This window comes from Pantherophis guttatus, chromosome 6 (assembly GCF_059756535.1).
Source record: "Pantherophis guttatus breed Tessera chromosome 6, ASM5975653v1, whole genome shotgun sequence".
In the NCBI taxonomy this organism is placed as follows: Eukaryota; Metazoa; Chordata; class Lepidosauria; order Squamata; family Colubridae; genus Pantherophis; species Pantherophis guttatus.
The window spans coordinates 98,861,638-98,886,913 of NC_142068.1; the positions used below are offsets into that span (position 1 = coordinate 98,861,638).

The 25,276-nt window shown below is 37.1% G+C and overlaps 1 protein-coding gene across 1 annotated transcript in view; it reads right to left on the minus strand.

Moving 5' to 3' along the window:
* Positions 1–213: 213 nt before the first annotated feature.
* Positions 214–25,276, minus strand: part of TM9SF3 (transmembrane 9 superfamily member 3) — a 107,293-nt gene continuing 82,230 nt past the window's right edge. Inside the window, exons 7-15 of the mRNA XM_034435254.3 lie at positions 23,226–23,392; positions 21,102–21,196; positions 7,730–7,860; positions 6,913–7,052; positions 5,539–5,607; positions 5,301–5,447; positions 4,967–5,050; positions 4,773–4,849; positions 214–2,889 (exon numbers count right to left, since the gene is read on the minus strand). Coding sequence (XP_034291145.1) covers positions 2,822–2,889; positions 4,773–4,849; positions 4,967–5,050; positions 5,301–5,447; positions 5,539–5,607; positions 6,913–7,052; positions 7,730–7,860; positions 21,102–21,196; positions 23,226–23,392 — 978 coding nt within the window. The 3' untranslated portion in view covers positions 214–2,821. The remainder of the gene's footprint in view (positions 2,890–4,772; positions 4,850–4,966; positions 5,051–5,300; positions 5,448–5,538; positions 5,608–6,912; positions 7,053–7,729; positions 7,861–21,101; positions 21,197–23,225; positions 23,393–25,276) is intronic.

Below are 25,276 nucleotides of genomic sequence, written 5' to 3' on the forward strand. Positions count from 1 at the left end.
GAATTTGGCCATTAAGATTTCCAAAATAGAAATATTACCAATATCTTTGAGTCATAATCCTGCGAGTTTGATGTATAAAAGAAAATAATTCTTTTAGATGGAGACTGAATGCAATGTTGTTACATCAAGAAGCGACAGTAGAGGATTATAAAAAGAAATTAAAAGATTTTTTAAAAAAATAATTTACATAAAGGCACTGATTTAAAAATGGTCTGGGATGCAAGTAAATCTTTTATTGAAAGTTATTTTATACAACATAATAATGAACTACAAGCTATTCTGGATGAAATAAAAAGAACTAAAAAAATATCCAGAGGACAGAAACATTTCTTAATAAATTAAGCTTGTACAACAGCTATTAAATTTATTAAGAGAAATGGAAATAAAAATGAATTATAAAAGTTTAAAAATGAATTTGCAAATAAACCAAGGAAGTGGCTAGCATATAAAATACAAAAAGAAAAAGAAAACGGTATTGAAATTATAATAGAAAGATACTGTATTAATAGACAGTATGGCAATACAAAAGCATTCCATCAATATTATTCCACTTTATACAAGGAAATGCTATTCCATCAGAGAAAATAGATAAATACATAAAGGAACAAAATTTATAGAGGATTACTGAGGAACAAGGATAGAGTATGAAGGGACCTACAACAAAAGGGAACCTTCTGAAGTAATAAAAAGAAATTAAGATTAATTAAATTAAGAAAGGTACCTGGACCAGATGGATTATCAGGTTCTTGTTAGAATGTTTTGAGGATGAATTTTACAACCTTTCAAAACAAGATGAATTCTATCTTCTAGGGAAGAAAGATGTCAAAGAGTTGAATACAGAGTAAGCTGCAGTTATTTCAATAGAGAAAAGGAGATTGAACTCCATATCATGTAATACAGTGAATCTTATTTTAGAAATACTGTAAAATATTGTATAATTATAATATTTATTCTTCTCAGCCTCTGCGCCCTGTTTGAAACTAGGTAAAAGCCTGTAGGGTAATTGTAAAATGTAATTATAACATTTTATATAACAATCAGCTGCAATTCATTTACTGTAAATTGTATTTATTTCTCTTGCACAATTATTTTCCAATGTGAAAAGTCTTCAAGTGAACTCATCTCAGGAAAATAGTTTAATATCACACGCACACACAACCAATTAGGATTAACAAATGCCCCTCATAAGAAACTGTTTCTTGAAATAATCTGCATTATTTAGCTTCAAACTTTGCCTTGAAGATACATACTAAATGTTTACCTCAAACTTCCTTTAAAAACAAGGATTTCTAAATCCTTATTGCAGCTTAATCTTCAGTAATTTTGGGGAAAATTTATCTTTACTTTGTTGGTTCTTGCTTTTCACTTACAACATCTGCATACTTATGGAAAACGTTTCCTTGACCAGGCAAATTCTTTTTAGATGAATAAAGCACATTAGGGAATAGCCCAATACAACATGGGGTTTAGTATCTGAAGAATATATATGAACTTTTTCAGAATTGTTTTTCCAAAGACTGATGAACTAATCATCTTTAATTTAAAATATATGTTTTTCACCATCAGAAAGTTTGTCTGAAAAGTTTATTTGAAACTTTCTGAACATTTAAAGCAACATTGCTTTAGATATTATGAAAGTGTCCAGAGAAAACTAAACAAAATCAATCTTATAAATTACAAGTTTTTGCTTTTGAAAGAGCTTAAGTAAACAGAAAACATGAAATACGTACTGCAAGGAAATCCCAACATTTCATGCAAGAGCAGGCAAGATGTAAAAAGCCACCTAAATTCACATATTTATACACTGAATCATCAGAAAAAAAGTATTCTTTAGTAAATCTGTACATCCAAATACAGTTGGGAGCTACATCTAAGTTACATCATTTAATGTTTCATACATTTGTTACCCTTTTAAATCAAGTAAACATTCCAAACTGGGGGTGGGCTGGTGAAAAGAAAGAAAGAAAGGGAGGGAGGGAGGGAGGGAGGGAGGGAGGGAGGGAGGAAGGAAGGAAGGAAGGAAGGAAGGAAGGAAGGAAGGAAGGAAGGAAGGAAGGAATCACTGTAGACATTCATTTAATTTTTAAATCTAGACCTCCATGTGTTGAATGCTTCATCTTCATATATTTTGCTTCCTGACATTTAAAAATTGCAGTGCAGAAAACTCCAACTTTATTATTAGTTACATTTCTTTGGATGGGTTTCAGATATACCATAGTTCAATATACTTTTTGTAATGAACAAATGGAAACATGGTCCTATTAAACTGAGAATGCATGCAAATATTTGACTTCTTTTAAAAAACAAAACAAATGCATGTATATTTTATAATAGGTAACATTGCAAATTATTCCGGTAGCACCCGTGTTTCTTTGCCCTATCAAATAACACTAAAGTTGAAGGGAAGAAATCTTTCCAGAAGAGTTATTTTTTGTACCAATAACTTACTAGAAACCTCTAAGAACCATCTGTTTCACTTTCCTTTAGAACTGAATGGAACAAATAGTTAAATACAGTTTGTCCTCTTCACTGAAGAGAGCTAGTCTATTCATCTTTATGAGCTAATTTTGGGAAGATAAGCATGTACTGTGGAAATGCCTACTGAATATAATCCACACATTTTCTGAGAACATTTGGAAAAAGTCAGTAAGAACCTAGGATCAATGAAAACGGATGTTGCTTTAAATGATCCACAAGAGAGAGACCCACAGAGTGCCCAGTGCCACGCACACAATTTTTCCTGCGTTTTTTGGTGTGCAAGTTATATACTCTTTTCCCACCCCACACCCTAAAATGTTAACTGTTCCAGTTTTCAGTTCTTTTAGTCAATTTTCACATTCGTGTAGATTTTTCGAACAAAGGCACTTGTTCCCATATAGCCAATTGCTCCTGCAAAAAAAATAAAATAAAAACAAACAAATAAACAAATAAATAAATATAAAATTGATAAAACTTTGACATATTTTCTAGAGTAACTTTTAAAAGCAGGGTTCACTATTGAGTAAATATAAATAGGACAACTGAACAACAACAAAACAGATGATGTACAATCTTTTAAATTTCAACAAGATGATCCACCTAAAATTCAGCTAACCTATTAGTACCGTTTTGTTGTATTCTGTTTTCAACCTACACTGAGAATTTCTGGTAATTTGACACATTATGCTCAATCTTATATTATGCATGATGCTACATACCAAATATGTGCCTCTTCAAATGTATGGAAACACTGCATTTAAAAATGTAATCAAATCGGAATTGGTAGCAACTCTGAACTCTCACATGGCAAATATATTCAAGATCCCATTTCTCTCAAGCAGTAGCTTTTCAGCAGTTTTTATTTCTTTATATATGAAAGAGCCTTGGTAGTACAGTGGTTTAATGCACCCTGTAATTAACACAGCTGCCTGCAATTTCTGCAGGTTCGAATCTTACCAGGCTCAAGGTTGACTCAGCCTTCCATCCTTTCTAAGGTAGGTTAAATGAGGACCCAGTTTGTGGGAGCAATAAGCTGACTTTGTATAAATATACAAAAGTATGAAGGCTATTGCTTAATGCATTGTAAGCCGCCCTGAGTCTCCGGAGAAGGGCGGCATATAAATCAAATTAAAAAAAAAAAAAGATTCTATGTTATACCAGGTTAAGTGACAGAACTTGGTTACACATAGCATGTGCAGTTCCAAAAATGCACTTGCAAAAATACTTGCAGAAGCTACCAGTGATTAACAGAATCAAACAACTGGAAGGGGGCATTTAGGCTACCAATTCCAATTCTCTGCTCAGTGCAACAATCTAAATTAAAGCATCTCAACAGAAGACTTTCCAACTCCTGAACACATCCAGTGCTCCTATAAACTATATTTTTAAAGAACCAGTATAGCTCACAGAATAGTGATATCACATGGGCCACGCTTGGGATCCCTAGAACTGTTGTACTATGTTTTGAAAATGATTGAAACATTCTGCTCATGCTCAAAGATATGCTTATTTATCTCTACAACTGCAGGATTCAAGATATACTGTACTAATCAGTTTAGATATTTCCAGCTCGCAGAGATCGTACATATGGTAGGTTTTTTAATAGCTTCTTTCATTTTTCTCTTACCTAGTCTACCTCATTTTCCCCCATCTACTTTTTACTACACTTCTGATTTACTTTTGCTCATTGAACTGGGGGACAGAACAGGGTGATAAAGATTAATTGGCTTTTTTTTCTCTCTCCCCACCTTCCATTTATATTCCAATCCTTATTTCCTCTTGCCTGATCATCCTGTTTATCTTTTACTATGTGAAGCCACACAAATACAGAGATATTTCTAACGAAAGCTAGAAGAAGGTAGAAAGAAATATCTGTGACTAGGTAATAAGAGAATTGTATAAGAAAGTGTTTGATCTTACAGTTGAGATCTCAATTGGTTTTGCAGTTGGGATGCCTTAATTTATATGCAATTAATTCTAAATCTAATAATTCATTTCATTTCTGCTTATTTTTTTTTTGCTTATTTTTGAGCATTCCTCTCACTCAAAGTCCTGTGCTGTCCTCAGCATGTTTTATGCTTCCACTATAAATTTATGCCTAAAACTGAATTCCTATAAAGATATGTATATAACTATTACTTATGTAACAATATATCTATTGAATTCAAATAATTTTATAGCTGACAATTATTTAATATATTCAGAAAATTAACAATATATATGCAAAAATATATTAAGTAGTTTAAATAGATAACATTTGAGAACTAAAAATTCTGAAACCATTGTGATCTTACCACACATTATTCCTAGGGCTGTGCTAAATACTGCCATATAACCAAAGTAAAAAGATGTCTGAAACAAACCATACATCCTGGAGAAAAAGACAGAAGATAAAACAAATTTTAATATTCCTGAAATTATGAATAGTTACAAAGTAAAGTTGTCATTGTGTTATTTTAAGATAGATGTAAAATGTTAGATTACGTACTTTGTCTTGAAAAAGTAGTAATAAAAGGAATACATATAAACATAGATTGCAGTTGAAGCAGCAGAGAGAAAACTCGTCCATTGCCTGAAAAACATAAATTAAAAATATAATACTTTGAGCAATTACATAAAATGTTCCATGACAAAACTTGTAATACATATTAATTCAAATTTAATTAACTATTCTGAGATTCATAGAAAAGTAAAGTTAAATATTTTACAAACATTGTAACATAAAAACTCTTTTGTGTTTTTGTTCAGTCTCTTTTACAACCTAAAAGAGACCCATGTTCTGCTCTTTAATGGTTAAAACTGAATTAACATATTGTACTTACCACCTATAGTCCTCTGCATTCAATAAAAAGTATGTACACACAATTGTCACACAAACAGTTACAATGCAAAGGATGACCAAAACTAACATCATGAAGCCATAGACGTAATAGATTTTGTAAGCCCAGAAGGAGGTGAAGATAAAATACCTAAAGAGAAAGTAAGGATAATTCAAATATATACCTCTAGTTAAGCTGATAAGCATTCTACTGACAAGTTGCTTCTATTAAAAAAACTTACATTTCAATGAAAATTGATCCAAAGGGGAGAATGCCACCAAGGCAAACAATAACAGCTGGTTCCATAAACCTGGAAAAAAAGAACTAGTTTTCTCATTTAACCAAGGATAATGGGAAAAGTCATGTAACGGAATATTCCTGCTGAACTCACTGAAATCAACAGAAAAAAACCACTGATTTTTAAAAATGCACTAGGGGTAAAATCTAAAATATTTTGAATTCTTCAATAAAATTCAGACTGTGAGAGTCACAGGTCAGTCAGCATTTTAAGATTAATTACAACTGATGCAATATTTGTTTATGTAATATTGTGCAATATATTGTGCAATACTAGTTGTTTTGCCAATGGATGAGGGCATCTGGCCCTTGCAATCAATTCATGAAAAGAGATCATTCACTACTTGATGAAAAATGTCATGTAGTTCTGAAAGACAATGCATCCTGTCTCCTATTAGATGCCATATCTTATGTTTAGATAATTACCTGGAAGTCCCCATAAAGACCAACTACCGTATTTTTCGGTCTATAAGACGCACTTCCCCCCATCCCAAAAGTGGGTATAAATGTCTATGCGTCTTATGGAGCAAATATTATGGCAGGGGAGGGGGGGTTTGCCACCGCCTAGCACCACTGCTGCTGGGGAACGCTGGAGCTTTCGCTAACGAGCAGCTGATTAGCGGTTGGATCGGCCTCCCAGAATACCATCTATCGGCCTCCCAGAATACCATCCATCAGCTGTCCTAGAATACCATCTATCAGCTGTCCTTGCCACTTATCGCCGCCGCCTATCGCTGCTAATCGCTGGCAATAGGTGGCAATAGACGGCGGTGGCGATGGCAGCGATAGGTGGTGGTGATTGGCGGCGGCAGCGAACAGCAGAAGCAATCCCTCCCACCTAGAAGAGCTGATCAGTGGTATTCCGGGAGGCTAATCCAACCACCAATCAGCTGCTCAGCAGCAAAGGCTCCAGTGTTCCTGGCGGAGGCAGCAGACACCGAGGAGGCAGCAATGGCAGCGTTTCTGGTCGGCCAGCCCACTGATTGGCGGGGCTATGGGAAGCCAGGATCCATATGTCGCTCAGCTGACCGGTGGTGGGCGCAATGGAGCGAAGCCCTGACGAGCCACGTGCTGGGGCTGCAATAACGTGCTGAAGCTGATCAATCTGTTTGCTGTTTGTTGCAAGGATGCTAGCCAGATGAATACCGGATGGATGCTGGGAAGCAGAGGCAGATTTTTTTTTTTCTTGTTTTCCTCCTCTAAAACTAATGTGTGTCTTATGGTCCGGAGCATCTTATAGACCGAAAAATACGGTAACCTTTAAAGTAGGGTAACATACTTTATCAGATACATGAATACAGACAAATTTAAATTTTACCATTTTTTCTCTGGGATTGGACGAGGAACAGCATTTACTCGGCAAGGAAAGTTGGGCTGACCAGAAAGATTTCGTCCAAGTATTGTTCCAACAAGATTTAAAGGAAGAATAACAAAAAAGCAGATGCAACAAACAGCTACCTGTTAAATCAAGTAAGAAGAGATATAAAATATATTCATTAAAATAAAATCAACCATTATGTTAGCAGCAATTAATCATAAGAAAACATACTGTTATCCAAAATAGATAAGCTAAATGTTGCTTCAAGTTGATAGTAGCAACTTTCAAGCTTTGCTATGAGTTGGATGAACAGCAGTGCCCCTCCTTTACATTCCCACTCACTCCATAGCTACATTGGCAGCCTTCCTTTGGTAATCTCCTGTTGGGAGATTACCCCTAGTACCATGTTTCCCTGAAAATAAGATCGTCTTATATTTTTTTGAACCCCGAAATAAGCGCTTGGCCTTATTTTTGGGGAGGTCTTATTATTTTGGGGCATGTGGAGCAAGACGTCTTGCCGTCGTCTTGCCTGATTTTCAGGTCTGTCTCCCTAATCCTAACCAGAGGAAATGGCGGGGACCGGCTGCACATGCAGTTAAATATTTTCGGGGGGGGCGGCGCTTATTTTTGGGGGGGTATTTTCAGGGAGGTATTATTTTAGTGCATGTGCTCAAAAGCCCAATTGGGCTTATTATCCGGGGAGGTCTTATTTTTGGGGAAACAGGGTAGCTATGTGAATTTCAGTCCTCCAACTTTATTCAACAGATAGAATTTCTACTTCTTGGCAGATGTAGTTTATGCAAATTAAAGTACTCACCATTGTCCCAAAAGGAATAGCTCTTGATGCATGATAATAAATGGCAATAAAATTAATGAAGAAGGCTGTGCCACACACCATTGCAGGAATAAGGAATGCTCCAATGAACATTTGCTTTATCCATCTTCTTCCTGACAATCAAAACATTACATGCATTTGTGACTCAGGGTTACAATTATGAACTTTAAAATTCAGTAGTAGGACATAGCTTAACTGGCATTGTAACACTATTTAGACTGGAAATGATGATGAGCTCTCAGTACCACTTTTCTCTTTTGGACCCAAAATAGGGCTACAACTCAATGGGATATTTTCACAAATCTTGCAAATAAATACATTTTAAGGAACTTTTTATGTATCATTAGAAAATAGAGGACTTCCAGTTGGCGCCGCAGGGACACAGACGGGGAAATGGCGAGCTCCGCAGAGCTTCGCCAAAACCCCGTCTGCTAAGCTGCCGCCGATAGGTCTGCAGACCTCCCCTGTCTTGTAGGGGCAGGGGGACAAGAAGGGACCCCTTGGGCGGCCGAGAGGAAGGGCAGGTTCCTCGGGGCCGGAGGCTTTTCCTTCACGCCAGCAGCAGTGGAACGACAGCCATGGTGGCTGTCCTGAAACTGCGGCAACCGGGAACAAAGATCGTGCTGGAGGAGAGGAGAAGAAGCAGAGAAGAATAGAGAGCGAGTATCTCGAAGCCGGGTGAGTGACACCAACCCAGGCAAAATAACACATATATTTGGACTTAAAAAAAAAAGACCCCAAACTTCCAATAGCAGCTACAGAGCCGTGGGGCTTGAAGATTGAAAAAGGAAAAAAAAATGGAAATGAAGACCCGAAATAGACTTTGCTTTATTAAATTTGGATTAATTAGCTTTTAACAATTCAGTAAATTGACTTTGCTTTTATTTGGAATGGATTGGAGAAATGTCTCTTTGGGAGTTTACACCTTTGAAAGTTAACGAAGCTAATGAAGACAGACAGACGGATGGCTACAAAATTGCCATGGAGTCTGCGGTGACTAAGCAGGAAAGTGGATTGAAGATATTTTTCTTTCTGTTTGAAAAAGAAATATTTTAAATGGCTTTGGATTACTTTGAAATTAACATTAGATCTATGGACTTTGGAGATTTCTACTTTGTCCCAGATGATTTTAAGAAGAAAGAAGGAATATTTTGGATATTTGACAATGGAAATTAACAAGTTTAGCAAAAAAAATCAGGTGTGGCGCAGGAAAAAAAGACAGGAAGTTGATGCATCACACATGGAACAGACATTATAAAAGCATTAAAGGAACATACAGAATTTTTTAATTTGAACAGATGAACTTTGAAATGGAACATTTATGGACAGACAGAAAAAGGAAGAAAAGGAGGAAATAAAGTAATAAATTTTAAATGTAACTAAACTGAAATGTAAAGATTAAAAGCCTAAAGGTATACATGTTTTTTGGATAAAAACATAAAGGCTTCTGGAGTAATAAAAATAGAAAATAAGAGATGGCAATTAAAATAGAGGAAGATATATAGGTGGTTAAAACAATAAAGAAGAGTATATATTACTGTGAGACAACTTTAAGAAAAATTTACTGCTTGATGTAACATGTTTTAATTTTAATTTGCAAAAAAATGTTAGATTGATGATTATGCTGGATTAAGATTTTATTGAACAAGCTATTAGACACACAGATATTAGCGACAAATTGTGATTTAATTTAATATATGATGGAAATGATGATTACTATGAAATATATTGAGAATTAATTTGAAAGACTGTGCTGGAAACTGATATAAAATAGATAATTATATGTTAAGGGGAAGTGAAAATAAGAGGGATGGATACCAACTAGATAAGAGTTTGAGACTTGGAGGAAATATGTTGGAAACTAGTTAAAATGCTGGAAATCAGCCGAACACTTACAGGAGAGTTGGAGGAGACTGTGCTGGAAATCAGCCAAACAAGAGTGGAGCCCTGGAGGGGACTATGCTGGAAATCAGCCAAACATAATATGCTGGAAATCAGCCAATAAAATGCTGGAAATCAGCCAAACAAAATATGCTGGAAATCAGCCAATAACGGTGGTAGGCTTGGAGGAGATATTGAAATTAGCCAAAAATAGTTGGTGCTCTGGAGAAGAATATGCTGGGAATCAGCCAAACAGAATACGTTGGATAATAGCCAAATAATAGAGGGAGGTATGGTGTGATAAATCTGTGTAACATGAAAAGTGTAATAGATGATAAATTGGATAAAATCAAAGATAAATTGATAAAGTTTAAGATATTAAGAATCAAAGAAAGGGTCAAGAGATTAAGAATTAGATGGAATTTTATCTTATAAAGTGTAATAAAATGGAGTGGTATGGAATTTGAAATTAAGATTTGTGGTGATAAAATTGTAGGGTAAATAATTAGAATAAGAGGTTAGAATATTGTTAAAATTTTTTTGATGCTGATGGTAAAAGATGTAAGGTGAAGAAGAACAAGATATAATTAAGTTTGATATATAGATATAAAAATGAGTGAAAGTTAATTTGAAATTAAAATTATATTGATATAATGGATTTGTTTAGATCAGCGGTTCTCAACCTGGGGGTCGCGACCCCTTTGGGGGTCGAACGGCCATTTCACAGGGGTCACCAAAGCCCTCTCTCGCCCCCCCCACGCCTTCACTCACCCTCACTCTCTGCTCTGTTGGATCGCCGGCCGTTCATTTACCCCACCCACTCCCAATCTATTGCTGCCTCCGATGGCTAGAGGAAAAAAAACTGTTTAAATTCTTGCCGCGGGGCTTCAAAGGGCCGCCCTATAGCCAGTGGTGCAGCCGAACCATTTGTTAAATTGCTGGCTTGCCCCGCCCCTCCGCACCACTATTTATTGCCAATAAATAGTGGTGGGCGAGGGGCAGGGAGCCAGCAATTTAACAAATGGTTCGGTGTTTTTTTGTAATTTTATTGGCCCCCGGAGCTTCAGCATAGGCTAATTAGCCCTTGCTTAGATCGGCTCCCGACCCCCAGCTGATTTGCTCTCAGCTGTTTTGCTCAGGGCTCTGCTCCTTGCTTGCAAAGAGTGCTGATTTTTTTCCCCCTAGCTATACTGAAAAACGAAAGAGAAAGTAAAGCAGGCTGTTGGCTTTGCACGTTGGAAAATTAGGCAGGCAGATTTCTTTTCTTTTTCCTCACCAAAAAAGGTAGGTGCAAACAACGGGAAATTTAGGGAAAAAGAGGAGATTTTAAAACACAAAAGAAAAAAAGCTCTATTTAACTAGGGAATTGTAATAATTGAGATACTATTAATTGTATATTGTGTTGAAAGCAGAAATGGTTAAGTTGTGGTTTGGAGGAATATATGGGGGAAATTATTTGGTTTATTATTATTGGTAAATATAATTAATTGATTTGTAAGAAATTAGATTGCATGGAAATAATTGGAATATTCATGTTCATATTGATTAATATACAAAAAAGGTAGTTATATAACTAATAGATTTATATTAAAATGTTGAATTCATATTAAGCAACTGTAATATTACATAATTAACCAATGTGAGGATGGATATAAAAATAGATGACAATGGGAAGGGGTATAATATAGAATAGAAGGGAAAAATTGAATTTGATTAAGATTAGAGATGAGGATGAAGGGTAATATTGGTTTTTTACAAAAATAGATGAGGAATAAATATGGCAAAAAGGAAATATAGAAATTGTAAATTTAATTGAAATGACTAAACACTGTTTAAATTTATGAACCGGCCAAATAATCTGTTCAAAGAAAATACATTGTATGTTTGTATGTGTGTTTCTAATTATTGTTATTTATTCATATTTGTTCTCTTTTATTCTTTAAAGTTTAACAATTCATTCTTTATCTTAATATCTTTATATTTGTTTGGGGTTGGCTTTCTTCCCTTTCATCTTTTTTATTGTACAGCAATCTTTCTCCTCAAACCTACCACCTCTCTCTTTTCTTTCCTTCTTACTTTCTCTTCCTCACCCTCTTCTTCTCCTCCCTACTTCCTCTTCCTTTCTCCTTCTCCTCCTCTCTTCCTCCCTCTCTTACCCTCACTCCTACTCTAATTTCCCTTCCCTTCCTTCATCCCTCTCTATTGCTGTATCCTTTTATGCATATGGACTACTCAGAGGGCTGAAAAAGTTATTTCTGACTGGTCCTCACACTTTTGACCAGTCTTCGAACTTACGACTGTCCTCACATTTTACGTTTTTGCCCTATCTTGTCCCCATGGTGAAGAGAAGCAGTTGTGAAATGAGTGACACATTGTTAAGAATGCTACAATGGGCATAAATGATGACCAGTCATAAGTGCGAAGACCGGTCAAAAGTGCGAGGACCTGTCAGAAATCACTTTTTTCAGCCCTGTGGGTAGTCCTTTTGTGCATATGGACTACTCAGAGGGCTGAAAAAGTTAGTTTTGACTGGTCCTCGTACTTTTGACCAGTCCTCGAACTTACGACTGTCCTCACATTTTACGTTTTTGCCCTATCTTGTCACCATGGTGAAGAGAAGCAGTTGTGAAATGAGTGACATGGTTGTTAAGAATGCTGCACGGGCATAAATGTGAGGATGGTCATAAGTGTGAGGACCAGTCAAAAGTGCGAGGACCTGTCAGAAATGACTTTTTTCAGCCCTCTGAGTAGTCCCTATACACATAGCCATGGCCACCCGGTCACATGACCAGCTAGCCACACCCACCCAGTCACATGACCTCCAAGCCATGGCCACAAAATAAGCCACGCCCACAGAACCGGTAGTAAAAAAATTTAGAACCCACCCCTGGTTGGGGGTCACCACAACATGAGGAACTGTATTAAAGGGCCGCGGCATTATGAAGGTTGAGAACCACTGGTTTAGATGAAGATGTTAGAATTTACGTTAAAACTTCCTTTTTTATTTTTGAATTTTTATTTGTATAAGATATAATGGGAGATTTTGAATGGAGCTTGTTAAAGAAATGTAAGCGTGGTAACCATCTATGGATCGGATCGAGACTCTGCTCGATACATATTCTAAATACATATTCTAAGATTTTTATCATTTCTTCTTAAATTTGGACAATACAGGAAACTTAATTTGTTATACATCATGAAACTTCCATTTTCTAAGATCTATTACTCTGTTTGTCTATGAAACTCTGGCAATGTCATAGCATGATTATAAAATTGATTTTAGTGAAACAATTAATGAATATAATCTTCCTCATCTCTTGTTGAAATATTTCTCCTCTTGGAAACAGAATCTGAAGATAATTCTCCCAGGAACCAATTCCCATCTAGGGCAGTGGTCATCAACCGGTGGTCCGCGGACCACTGGTGGTCGGCAAGAAAATTTTGGTGGTCCGCAGTGCACCAGAGTGGAGGAGTTGCTCCAGGATGAGCAATGGCCAGTCCTGTGACTAGAGCTCTGGAATATGGGACTGGACAGGCAGCTCATGGTGGGGCTGTAAATCTCCGCTGTAGAGGGAGGTTTGTGCAATTTGCAACTTCGCAGCGCAGCTGGAATGAGCTAATGGTGCAAGGGGGGGGTGGCAGTGCAGGCGGGCCGAAGCAACAGGTGGTGGCAACCCCGGGCTGTTTCTTTCCCCTGCTGTAGCTTCCTGTCGGCTAAACCATCAGTGGCTGTCACCAGTCACTCCTCGCCTGGCAAGGGAAAGGGAGGGAGGATGGAGATTCACTCCATATTCCAGAGCGGGAGCGAAGCTTCGTTTCTTGCTGGATCTCACAGCCGTTTCTTCCGGCTCTTGTTGATGCTCCGCGCACCTCGGTCTCTCGGGGATACGCTTGACTTCCTCTCAGCCCCAAGACACATGAGATGGCCCATGAGATGGGAGAGGGAAAGAGAATGAGAGAATGAGAGAGAGAATCAGAACGAGAGAGAGAATGAGAGAAAGAATCAGAGAATCAGAAAATCAGAGAGAGAATGAGAAACAGAATGAAAGAGAGAATGAGAGAGAATGAGAGAATCAGAATGAGACAGAGAAAGAAAAAGAGAATGAAAGAGAAGAGACAGAGTGAAAGAATGAGAGAGAAAGAGACAGAATGAGAGAATGAAAGAAAGAGAATGAGACAGATAGAAAGAGACAGAATGAATGAGAGAGAGACACAGAATCAGAAAGAATGAGAGACAGAATGAGAGAGACAGAATGAAAGAGAGACAGAGACAGAATCAGAGAGAGAATGAGACAGAGAAAGAATCAGAGAGAATGAGAGAGACAGAGAATGAAAGAGAAAGAAAGAGACAGAGAATGAGAGAGACAAAAGAGAGAGAAAAAGAAAAGAGAGAGAGGGAATCAGAGAGAGAATGAGTGGGAGAGAGAGAAAGAGAGAGGGGGAGACAGAGAGAAAGAGAAAATGAAAGAAAGAGAGAAGGAGAAAGAAAGAGGAGGGAGAGTGCCTGAAGGACCCCATCCTGTCACTGGGAATCTAGGCACTTCAGCAAGCGGCGCCACTAATACTGGATTCGTATTAGTGGTCCGCGGGATTTAAAATTATGAACTTGGTGGTCCCTGAGGTCCAAAAGGTTGGGGACTCTTGATCTAGGGTGATACTGAAAATCCCAATCCCACAGAAAATTAGCTGCATGTGACTATCTTATTCTCATACAACAGGACTTTGCAAGCAAGAATGCCAGCAATGAGTTCCATCCATAGAAAGTAAGATTATACTGATCACGGATCCAATCTAGGTCGGTCACCGGAACTAGAGGCATATGTCTTCCAAGCTTTTGGACTCATGCTGGAGCCCATCCTCAGGGAATTTGTCTCTACCAGAATGTATGCTTTGGGCTATTCCATGCTTAGCATTTATTTGATGCCTCTTTTTTGTGGCCCCCTGTTGATTGGGGTACTGATGGCTGGCCACTAAATCGTTGGCTGTTGTTTCCTTGTCCTGTAAAGTCCTTGGCTCCTAAGTACCTGATAAGATGGGCCTGTTTCCAAGGCTTCAATCATTTCCCTATCTTGGTCCCTGCTCGGCCAACAATCTCAGTAATTGTGAAATTGAATGGATGTCCTTGTTCATTGAAATGTGAGGCTACCAATGAGTTCAGGTTTCCTCATCTGACCGCACACTTGTGTTCTTGCAGTCTGGTGGCTAGTTTCCTCCCCATCTGTCCTACATAGTCACAGGGATAATCCATGTAGAGGATCTGGTAGATTATAGAAGTATGTCCCACCTCCAAGCAATTGTTACAATGCATAATTTGTCTTCGTATGATAGCCTCTGGGCAGTGTGCGATGCCCACTTGCAGATCTTGGAAGCTGCATTCTACTGCTTCCAAAATGTTTTTGATGTGTGGCAGTGTGGTCTTGTACTTTCTTTCTTCTTTTCTCTCCCCTGCGTGTTCCGCAGGCATCTTATCATAAAAGCTTGTAGTAGTCATTCAGCCTGAATTGTTCACATAGGTACCTGTTCTCCAGTTGTTTAGCTTGCTGGGTATACAGTGAGTTCTCATCCTGCCATATAATGTTGGATGCAACTCTTTTTAAGTCAAGGTGGATGGCTACTGTTGAAACCCAGGATGCATGGAATGATGGTGGCTTTGAAATAAACTGTGGTTTAAAGGCTTCCATCTTCCTGCCTATTGACAAGTACATCTAAAGCTGACAATTGTCTGGATGTTTCTTCCTCCAGTGTGAACTGTACATCTGGGAAAATAGAGTTCAATAGGGTATGAAATTGGGTGATGATAAATGTGTCATCCATGTAGCAGCACCAAAACTTAAGTGTATAGTTTTGAAATGCATGGTATTCTAGTTCATGCAGGACAGTTTATGCCATGACTCTTGATATTGGAGATCCCATGGGTGTCCATTTTATTTGCTCATACATTTACCTTTTGAACATAAAGAAAATATGTTGACAGTATTGGAGTAGTTTCATGAGTTGTGTCCTGGTTAGGTTGTTCTGATCTGCGTTGTACTCTTCTTCTAGTTTTCTATCTATTACTGCTAGGTAGGGAGGGAGGGATGTAAATAGGGACACTATGTCAAAGGAGAACATGATCTCATCAGGAGCCCCATTTAAGTCTTGTAGTTTTGTCAAATATTGTATGGATGATGTGACCATGCTGTTAGAGGGTGGGATCAGGAAATGTAACGATTGTGTCAGCCATTGGCACAACACTGTGCCAGCAGCTACTCATTAGTAGCCTCACATTTCAATGAATAAGGACTTACAACAAGAATTTCACAGCTACTGAGAATTGTTGGCCAAGCAGGTGACCAACCTAAATTGGATCCTGCAACATTATCCTGGAACACACATATTTGCCTTCATTCATGTTATATTAATTACACTGAGCTAATTTTCTTCCTCAATTTTAAATAACTATACCAATAGTATTTACTGTGTGCCACATACTATGTAGCTGCAAAAGGGTGAGAAAATGGTATGAAATACATGAACTGTCTTAACAATGTGAGAATGGATGTGAATCTCTGAACTGAATACAAAAATCTCCACTATTTATTTAAAAAGAAAATAAAAAAGACAATGAAGAAAAAATACTAATAACATTATAGTATCTGGGCCATACTATTGTTGCATGGATTTATAGTTGATTTAACCACAAGAATCAGTGAATGCAGAATAATTCCTCTCTGATGGTCTGCAATAAGATCTTGAACTCTTTCCTCTGTTCTTTGTTGTTCAGAACATTTATACATGACAAGGACAAAGGTATAGAAGGTTGAAGGTCAGGTAACAAAAACCTAAGCTTTAGAACATTTATTTATTTATTTAATGTATGGCATATCATACATGGACTAGTAATATATATTAACATTTCACCTAGATTAGGTGAAACGCAATAAAATATAAATTTTAAAAGTATCTATATTCAAATACCAATGTCTAGGCTGTCTATGCAAATATGTATGGACGTATGTATGTATGTATGTCAGGGGTGAAATCTAACAATTTTTGCTACCGGTTCTGTGGGCATGGCTTAATTAGTGGGCGGGGCTTGATGGTAAGATGACTAGGAGGGCATGGCTTGTTGGTCAGGTGGGCATGGCCAAGTCAATGTCACTTCTTTGCCCTTTTTTAACCTACAAAACACAGCACAACACAACCGGCTCACCCACAATATAAAAGCAGCTGTACTAGACCCAAAATGGCCCCTGCAACAAGCAGGAACCCCACACAGCCACAAAAAGCCCCCCCCAAAAAACAACTTTCACACTTTACACACACACAACACAACACAACACAACCGGCTCACCCACAATATAAAAGCAGCTGTACTAGACCCAAAATGGCCCCTGCAACAAGCAGGAACCCCACACAGCCACAAAAAGCCCCCCCAAAAAAACAACTTTCACACTTTACACACACACAACACAACACAACACAACAGGCTCACCCACAATGTAAAAGCAGCTGTGCTAGACCCAGAATGGCCCCTGCAACAAGCAGAAACCTCACACAGCCACAAAAAGCCCAAAAAACCAACTTTCACACTTTACACACACAAAATTCCACATACAGCTTTGTGAGATTTTGTGTGTTTGTGTAGTTAGAGTGAAACACTACAGAAACACACTAAATCTCAGAAAGCTGCACAAATATTATTTTATTTTATTTTATTTTTATATAAAAGCAGCTAAATTTAAAACTTCCTAAACTTTAAATGGCTAGGTCTAAAAAAAGAACAACTAAAAAAAAACCCAATTAACTATTTTTTTAAAGCTCTCAAAGGGGAAAAAAACCCAATAGAACAGGGGTCTCCAACCTTGGCAACTTTAAGACTTGTAGACTTCAACTCCCAGAATTCCTCAGCCAGCTTTGCTTTGCTGGCTGCGGAATTCTGGGAGTTGGAAGTCCACAACTCCCTGCCTGCTTGATTGCAGGCAGGGAGATTCAGTTGCTTGCTGATGCAATGGATTGCAGGGATTACAGCAAGGCATTGCGACCAGCAGCTAAGGTAAGCAAGCTGAGGGGGCGGGGGCAGGGATTTTTGCTACCGGTTCTCCGAACTGCCCGCTGCCATCGCTCCCTACTCGCCCAAGCCGGTCCGAACCGGGAGCATTTCACCCCTGATGTATGTATGTATGTATGTATGTATGTATGTATGTATGTATGTATGTATGCAGGGGTGAAATGCTCCCGGTTCGGACCGGATCGCCCGATCCAGTAGTGATGGCGGCAGGTGGTTCAGAGAACTGATAGCAAAAATCCCTGCCCCACCCCCATGCCCAGCTGAGCTGCGCAATCTTCAGAGGCTGTTTTTTTTACTTTTAAAAACATTTTTTCTACAACCTCTTCGGCCGAAAAAATGCTTTTAAAAATTAAAAAAAAAAAAGCCTCTGATGATTGTACGGCTCAGCTGGGATTGTCAGAGGCTTTTAAAAGCATTTTTTCTACAACCTCTTCGGCCAAAGAGGTTGTAGGAAAAAAAAATGCCCTTAAAAGCCTCTGGCAATCCCAGCTGAGTTGCCTGATCGTCAGAGGCTTCTAAAAGCATTTTTTTTCTGCAACCTCTTAAGGTTGTAGAAAAAATGCTTTTAAAAGTTAAAAAAAAAAGTTGGCCACACTGGGTAGTCACATTACCCGCCCCCCCCCCCCACCAAGCAACGCCCACAGAACCGGTAGTTACAAATTTTACATTTCACCCCTGTATGTATGTATGTATGTATGTATGTATGTATGTATGTATGTATAATTTCTGCTTTCATTGTCATGTACAGTTGCAAGAAAAAGTATGTGAACCCCTTGGGATTATGTGGAGTTTTGCATGAATTGGTCATAAAATGTGCTCTGAACTTCATCTAAGTCACAACAATAGAAAAACACAGTCTGCTTAAAATAATACTACACAAACATTAGATGTTGCCATGGTTTAATTGAACATAACATGTAAACATTCACAATGCAGGGAGGAAAAAGTATGTGAGCCCCTAGCCTAATGACTTCTCCAAGAGCTAACTGGAGCCAGGAGCGAGAGCCAACCTTGACTCCAATCAGTGTGATGATATTGGATGTGTTGCTGACAGCTGTCCTGCCCTTTAAAAACACACACCTGTTTTGGGTTTACTGGTTTCAAGAAGCTGTCTGATGTGAACCATGCCTCGCAGAAAAGAACTCTCAGAAGACCTACGATCAAGAATTGTTGACTTGCATGAAGCTGGAAAGGGTTACAGAAGTGTCTCCAAAAGCCTTGATGTTCATGTGTCCACGGTAAGACAGACTGTCTACAAATGGAGAAAGTTTAGCACTATTGCTACTCTCCCTAGGCGTGGTCGTCCTGTAAAAATGACTGCAAGAGCACAGTGCAGAATGCTGCATGAGGTAAAGAAGAATCCTAGAGTGTCAGACCTACAGAAATCTCTGGCACATGCTAACATTTTTGTTGACACATCTACAATAAGGAAAACATTAAACAAGAATGGAGTACATGAGAGGACACCACGGAGGAAGCCATTGCTGTCCAAAAAAAATATTGCAGCACGTTTGAAGTTTGCAAAAGAGCACCTGGATGTTCCACAGCACTACTGGCAAAATATACTGTGGACAGATGAAACCAAAATTGAGTTGTTTGGGAAGAACACACAACACTATGTGTGGAGAAAAAAAGGCACAGCACACCAACATCAAAACCCCATCCCCACTGTAAAACATGGCGGAGGGAGCATCATGGTTTGGGGCTGCTTTGCTGCCTCAGGGCCTGGACGGATTGTTGTCATTGATGGGAAAATGAATTCCAGAGTTTATCAAGACATTTTGCAGGAAAACGTACGACCATCTGTCCGCCAACTGAAGCTCCACAAAGGATGGGTGATGCAACAGGACAATGACCCAAAGCATACAAGTAATTCAACAAAAAAATGGCTTCAACAGCACAGAATACGCCTTCTGGAGTGGCCCAGTCAGAGTCCTGACCTCAACCCGATTGAAATGCTGTGGCATGACCTTAAGAGAGCGATTCACACCAGACATCCCAAGAATATTGCTACACTGAAACAGTTTTGTGAAGAGGAGTGGTCCAAAATTACTCCAGATCGTTGTGCAGGTCTGATCTGCAACTACAGGAAACGTTTGGTTGAGGTTATTGCTGCCAAAGGAGGGTCAACCAGTTATTAAGTCCAAAGGTTCACATACCCTGCACTGTGAATGTTTACATGTTATGTTCAATTAAACCATGGCAACTTCTAATGTTGGTGTAGTATTATTTTAAGCAGACTGTGTTTTTCTATTGTTGTGACTTAGATGAAGTTCAGAGCACATTTTATGACCAATTCATGCAAAACTCCACGTAATCCCAAGGGGTTCACATACTTTTTCTTGCAACTGTATTTGGTTTTATCACACACACACAGACACATGAATACATGGCACTGAAAGCAGAAAAATATTATTTTGACAGACTGAAATGCTATTATCAATCAAGAGGCAAATGTATAATTTTGCATGTTAATATGATTTTCAGAAGTATAGGAATGGAATGGGAGAGACTTGCCTTGTCATCTGTACATATGAAAGGATATATGTCCTTACGACAAACACCGTAACTATGAATTTAGTGGTGCAATATAGCTGCTAAAAAGATACATGCAGACATTGTCAGCATTGAGAGTGACAAATAAAAAAATGAAGATCATTTGAGACAGACAATGAAATCAGAACTATAAAGAAAGAATCGAGAGTTGCTAGAATAAGAATATGATGAATATGAGATAAAGCCAAAAGACCAACAAGATTGCACATATATTTAATTTCCAATAGCTTTTATATAGAGAGCTAAGAGAAAGATTTAAAGTAGAATATTCTTCTTTAGCTACCCATAGTAAAAAAGAAGAAAAAAAAAAGCTCTGCCTACCTCAACATAGAGGGGCAATACAATCCAAAAACATTATAATGGAAAACAAAAAATCAAGTCAAGGGAAGGGGAAGAAATAAGAATGAACTGTATATGGTGGAGACACACTCAATTAATGGACAAAATCTATATTAAGTCCAAGCAGGAGACGGATATATTTCCATTATTATAAACAATTTTTTTTAATACTACTTTTGAATCTATCAATTACTATCAGTTTCTTACCAATACATGCTAAAAGCCATAAACTCATCTTCTTAGAACACAGTACTTCACTTCCAATCATGTTTATTTTAAAAATATTAGTCTGTAATATTTTCAGCATTGGATATTAGGTGTGAGAGAAGTAGTGTACTTCTCAATGCACTCTGCATGACTTCTTCAAGTTCTCCCTGCACACATTTAGATGATCAGCTGGTTGCTTCATCAGCAAAAGTATTCTTCATGCATGAACACATATGTAGATATACCAAGAAAACTCTTGAAGTAGCTATACCATGTCTTGTGCTAGACTGCAGTATGAACAATAATCAAGAAATGCTTTACCTCCTTGCCTGGCATAAAGGCTTCCTCCAAAGTAGCCATTCACTGGTGATGTTGCAGCATAAACAAAAATAGCAGTACTTAACATTGATCCTCTCCTAAAATAAAAAACATTTTTTTGCTATACAAGTGACTGCAAAAAGAAAAGTAAACGTATAAAAATAATGTTGAATGCTTAGTTCTCATTTAGTTAAACTTTGGTTCTTGAGCTGAAAAGAGATGGCTATCATTGCCATGGTTAGTGGTATCCCAGAAATAATAAAAGCATTATGATGCTACAAGGTGGATTTGATTTAAATCAAGTCAATTTAAATCACTATTTAAATCATGATTTAAATCATTAGTAAAAAGGGTTGTTTTAAATCAACTCGATTTAAATCATAATTTTTAAAGAGCAACTGTCATCTCTATCCCGCACTAACTCCTCCTCTGACCTGCTGTTGACTCATCGACAGTCGCAATATTGCAAAATATACAGGCTCATCTACATAACTAAGCTCTATTTCATGCTGAATAAACTAAATCATGAATGTATCTTAAATAGAAAACTATCCTTAGATAGATTTTTATTCCAAAAGCATTTTATGAAAATAATTTTTAAAAAATCTGATTTTTTTAAAAAAAAATTTAAATCACCATCCTGTGATGCTATGACGCCAACTACAGTTTTCTTTCCATAGTTTTCAAACTACAGGGCATAGCACATCTGAGTAGAAACACTTATTCCTTGCGCACCCAACTCAATCAGGGAGATATATCAATAAAAACAGAGTGGCAGAAGGAATTTATGTTCTGTCTGAATAGGAAATAACATACAGCTAATAGCAAGTAAAATAATTTTACTAGAAAAAAATGATATTGTGTTAATCGTTCTCCTCTATTTCAAAGCCATCCCTGTTTCTGCCTCTATTAGCATCTCTCTGAGTCTGTATTATTCTTGCAGCTTTTTTGGCTTCTACTGTGTTTTCCCAAAAATAAGACCCTGTCTTATATTTTTTTGAACCATGAAATAAGTGCTTGGCCTTATTGCCATGCACTCAAAAGCCCAATTGGGCTTATTATCAGGGGATGTCTTATTTTGGGGAAAACAGGGTTGTTGTCTAGAAGCTTCTAGAAATCTAGCAAAGAAAAAATAACTTTATAGTGCTCTCAATGGTACCCATATTGGAAAGAAGAATAAAATATCCACCGTTTGGTCAGTAGGCAACTAGACTGGATATATGTGGATACTTTATTCATCTTGGGAATGTTTATCTTTTATGGATATAAAATTGAAGTCCATTATAGCTAGCGGGCATCTAAACTGATTTAAACAAGCTAGAGATTTTGTCATATCTTTGGCTTTAATACTATTTGATCTTCCCATCTTAATTTTGTTTAATGTTCATTTGTGTTTCCAGAAGCTTGCTATATTTTTAATGCTAAAAGCATATGTATATGTGCCAAGATCTGCATGTAATGTCATGATAGGGCTTGCTTTGTAATACTGAAACTATGCTTTATTGTTTTGGTCCCCCCCACCACAGACACTACTATTTATGGTTCTATTCTGAAATTTGTTATACTATATTAAATGTTGATATTTTTTATGTTAATAGCTACAAAAATGATTTGACTGTACAGAACCAAGTTTTTAATAAGATTTTTTATTTGCCTGAAAGGAAGTTTAGGTTTACACCCAATAATTTACTTCTAATATTGGAGGATTGTTTTGGATTTGCTCAGAATATGGTAACAGATGGTGGTGGGGAATATTTCTTCAGATCTTCAAGGGGAGAGGGGATGGTCTTAAATACAGAGAACATTCCCACTACTAGATTCGTGCTATCTTGCACATAAGTCTGATGTGAGTGAAGCTTGGTTCAATAGACTATGTTCTATCCAAGGAAGAGAGTTTAGGATCTAATTCATCATTTTAAATTTAAAATATGTTTTACCATAATTTTTACTTTACTTATGTTAATACTCTAAGTCAAATAAATATATGAGCATTATCTATGTATCTTCTGCCTATACGGCTATTTTTCTATCTTTGGAAAACTCTAGTGCTCCAAAAATAGCTGATATACAAGTGGGCCCATTGGACCTTACCAATATATTTTAATATAACCAGAAAGTAATACTTACTCTGTATACAAATCTTCCAGCATGGCAACAATGATTACTATGAAAGAAACTGCAAAGATTTGGCAGCCAGAACCAATAAGGGACGAAAATATTAAAGGATGACTAGATGGCCTGAAAACATCTCCATGAACTTGTTTCCAACCATATTCATCTCCTAGATCTCTATCCTGCACAAAACACAATACATTCATTCAAAATAACAAGAAAAAAGGTAATTGCCAAACCACAGTCTAATTCAGTCTATAAAGTATCACCCACAACTTGCTTTACTGAAACCCCTTCTAACGTGCACAGATTCTCTCCTTATTCCTGTCTTGCAGCAAGAGAAAGCTAAAAAGCTCACATCTTTGGTCACTATCTTATGATAATCTCTGATCAACAACTTGCAATCACTAAGTAAAGTCTTATTACCACACCAGTGACATTTCTGAGGAGAGATACTGGTGATGGGAAAGGGAGTAGTAACCCATGTTGTTACTACTGTAGAAAACACATGCAAGAGAATGCACAAAAATGTATTAAGTTCTTCATGCTTGCAGTATACATCAATATGCTTTGACAATAATACTCATTTTGGATCTTCCTACCTTTATGTCAAAGCCATTTAAGCTGGATACCAACCCCAAAATAGGCTATTTACTATAAATTAGGAATACATACATATTTTCAGGTTGAAATTGATTTCTGTCAGAAGCTGCAATTGGACAGGACCAAGACCAAGATAAAATTTGATTCAAAATGTAAGCAAACATATTTCATATGATTATTCCTCATAATAATTTCCTTTATTTTCTTAGTTGCAATTTTTAAATGAGATTTGGAGCTATACACAATGATTTGGGATTAAGAATTACGAACCCTTGCGCTAAAAGAAAATAAAAGTCCAGATAATCTTCTGCAATATTTTTATTACTTCATTGTATTAATGGAGGAGTCTGAATTCTTTGTTAATAAACTAGTTCAAACAATGTAATTACAGAGAAACCAGAAAAAAATGTAAAGCACAAATATTATAAAATGACGTAAGTTATTACATCTCTCATATCGACTACAAATTTAGCCTCTAATTTAGGTTTAAACATAGACTTAGTTGTTTATGTTTCATTAGATGTCTGAATGAATACATACGAAACTTAAATGCAAAAAGCTTTTAGATATGGAGGAGTTAGGGACTCTTATGCTGGCTGGAGAATTTGGCAGACATCTGCATCAGTGATAAATTGTCTATTCTACAAGTCAAATGTCTCTGATTCAATCCCTAGCTAGGAAAGATCTTTTTGAAAAGGATAGGCTCTATCAGATAATACCTTATTAAATAGAACACTCGCCTAACTAGTTATGTAAATCAGCTATTCAATAAGTGTAATCAATTTGCCCCAGACATAGACCACAGGATCAAGTCTTGAAGAAAAGATATTTTTTCCACAGTGAACTATTGGGGCATTGTAAAAAAAAAACAACACAATTTGGCCCCATTTTTTGGTCAACTGTATAATACTGGCACATACAAGACTCTCTTTATCAATATTCTACTACCATACACACATATCACTTTCTGATTTTCAGCGATATTGGAACATGTGCCTTGCCCAAATTTCTAACTCTAGTATAGTGAAGGAAGGGTTAGAATGATGACTGAAGAAAAGGCATTCAAAATAATTATTCATGAACATTTATCCACCTTCTTTGCCAAATAGATGGGACTCAAAATCGGCTTTATCTTAAAACTGACTTAAAAATTCTTAAAGTTTTGAGAATACTATTCTAATTAAAGTATTGCATATAATCGGTATATTAAGCATATGGTATTTTAAAAATATCAACCAAGAGTCTATTGAGATAAACTTTAAAACTTTAACATCCTGTCAGAAAATCCATTAAGTTATTAAAAAAATACTTATAATCTTTATGCTTAGGAGACCCTGCACTTACAGAACTGGTCACATTAATTTATTATGTTTGATCCCATTTCTAACACATTCAAGCTTTCTGCATCCAGGCTTTCTCATAGACCGAACAGATATAAATTTAAGAGTGAAAATAAAAGCAAA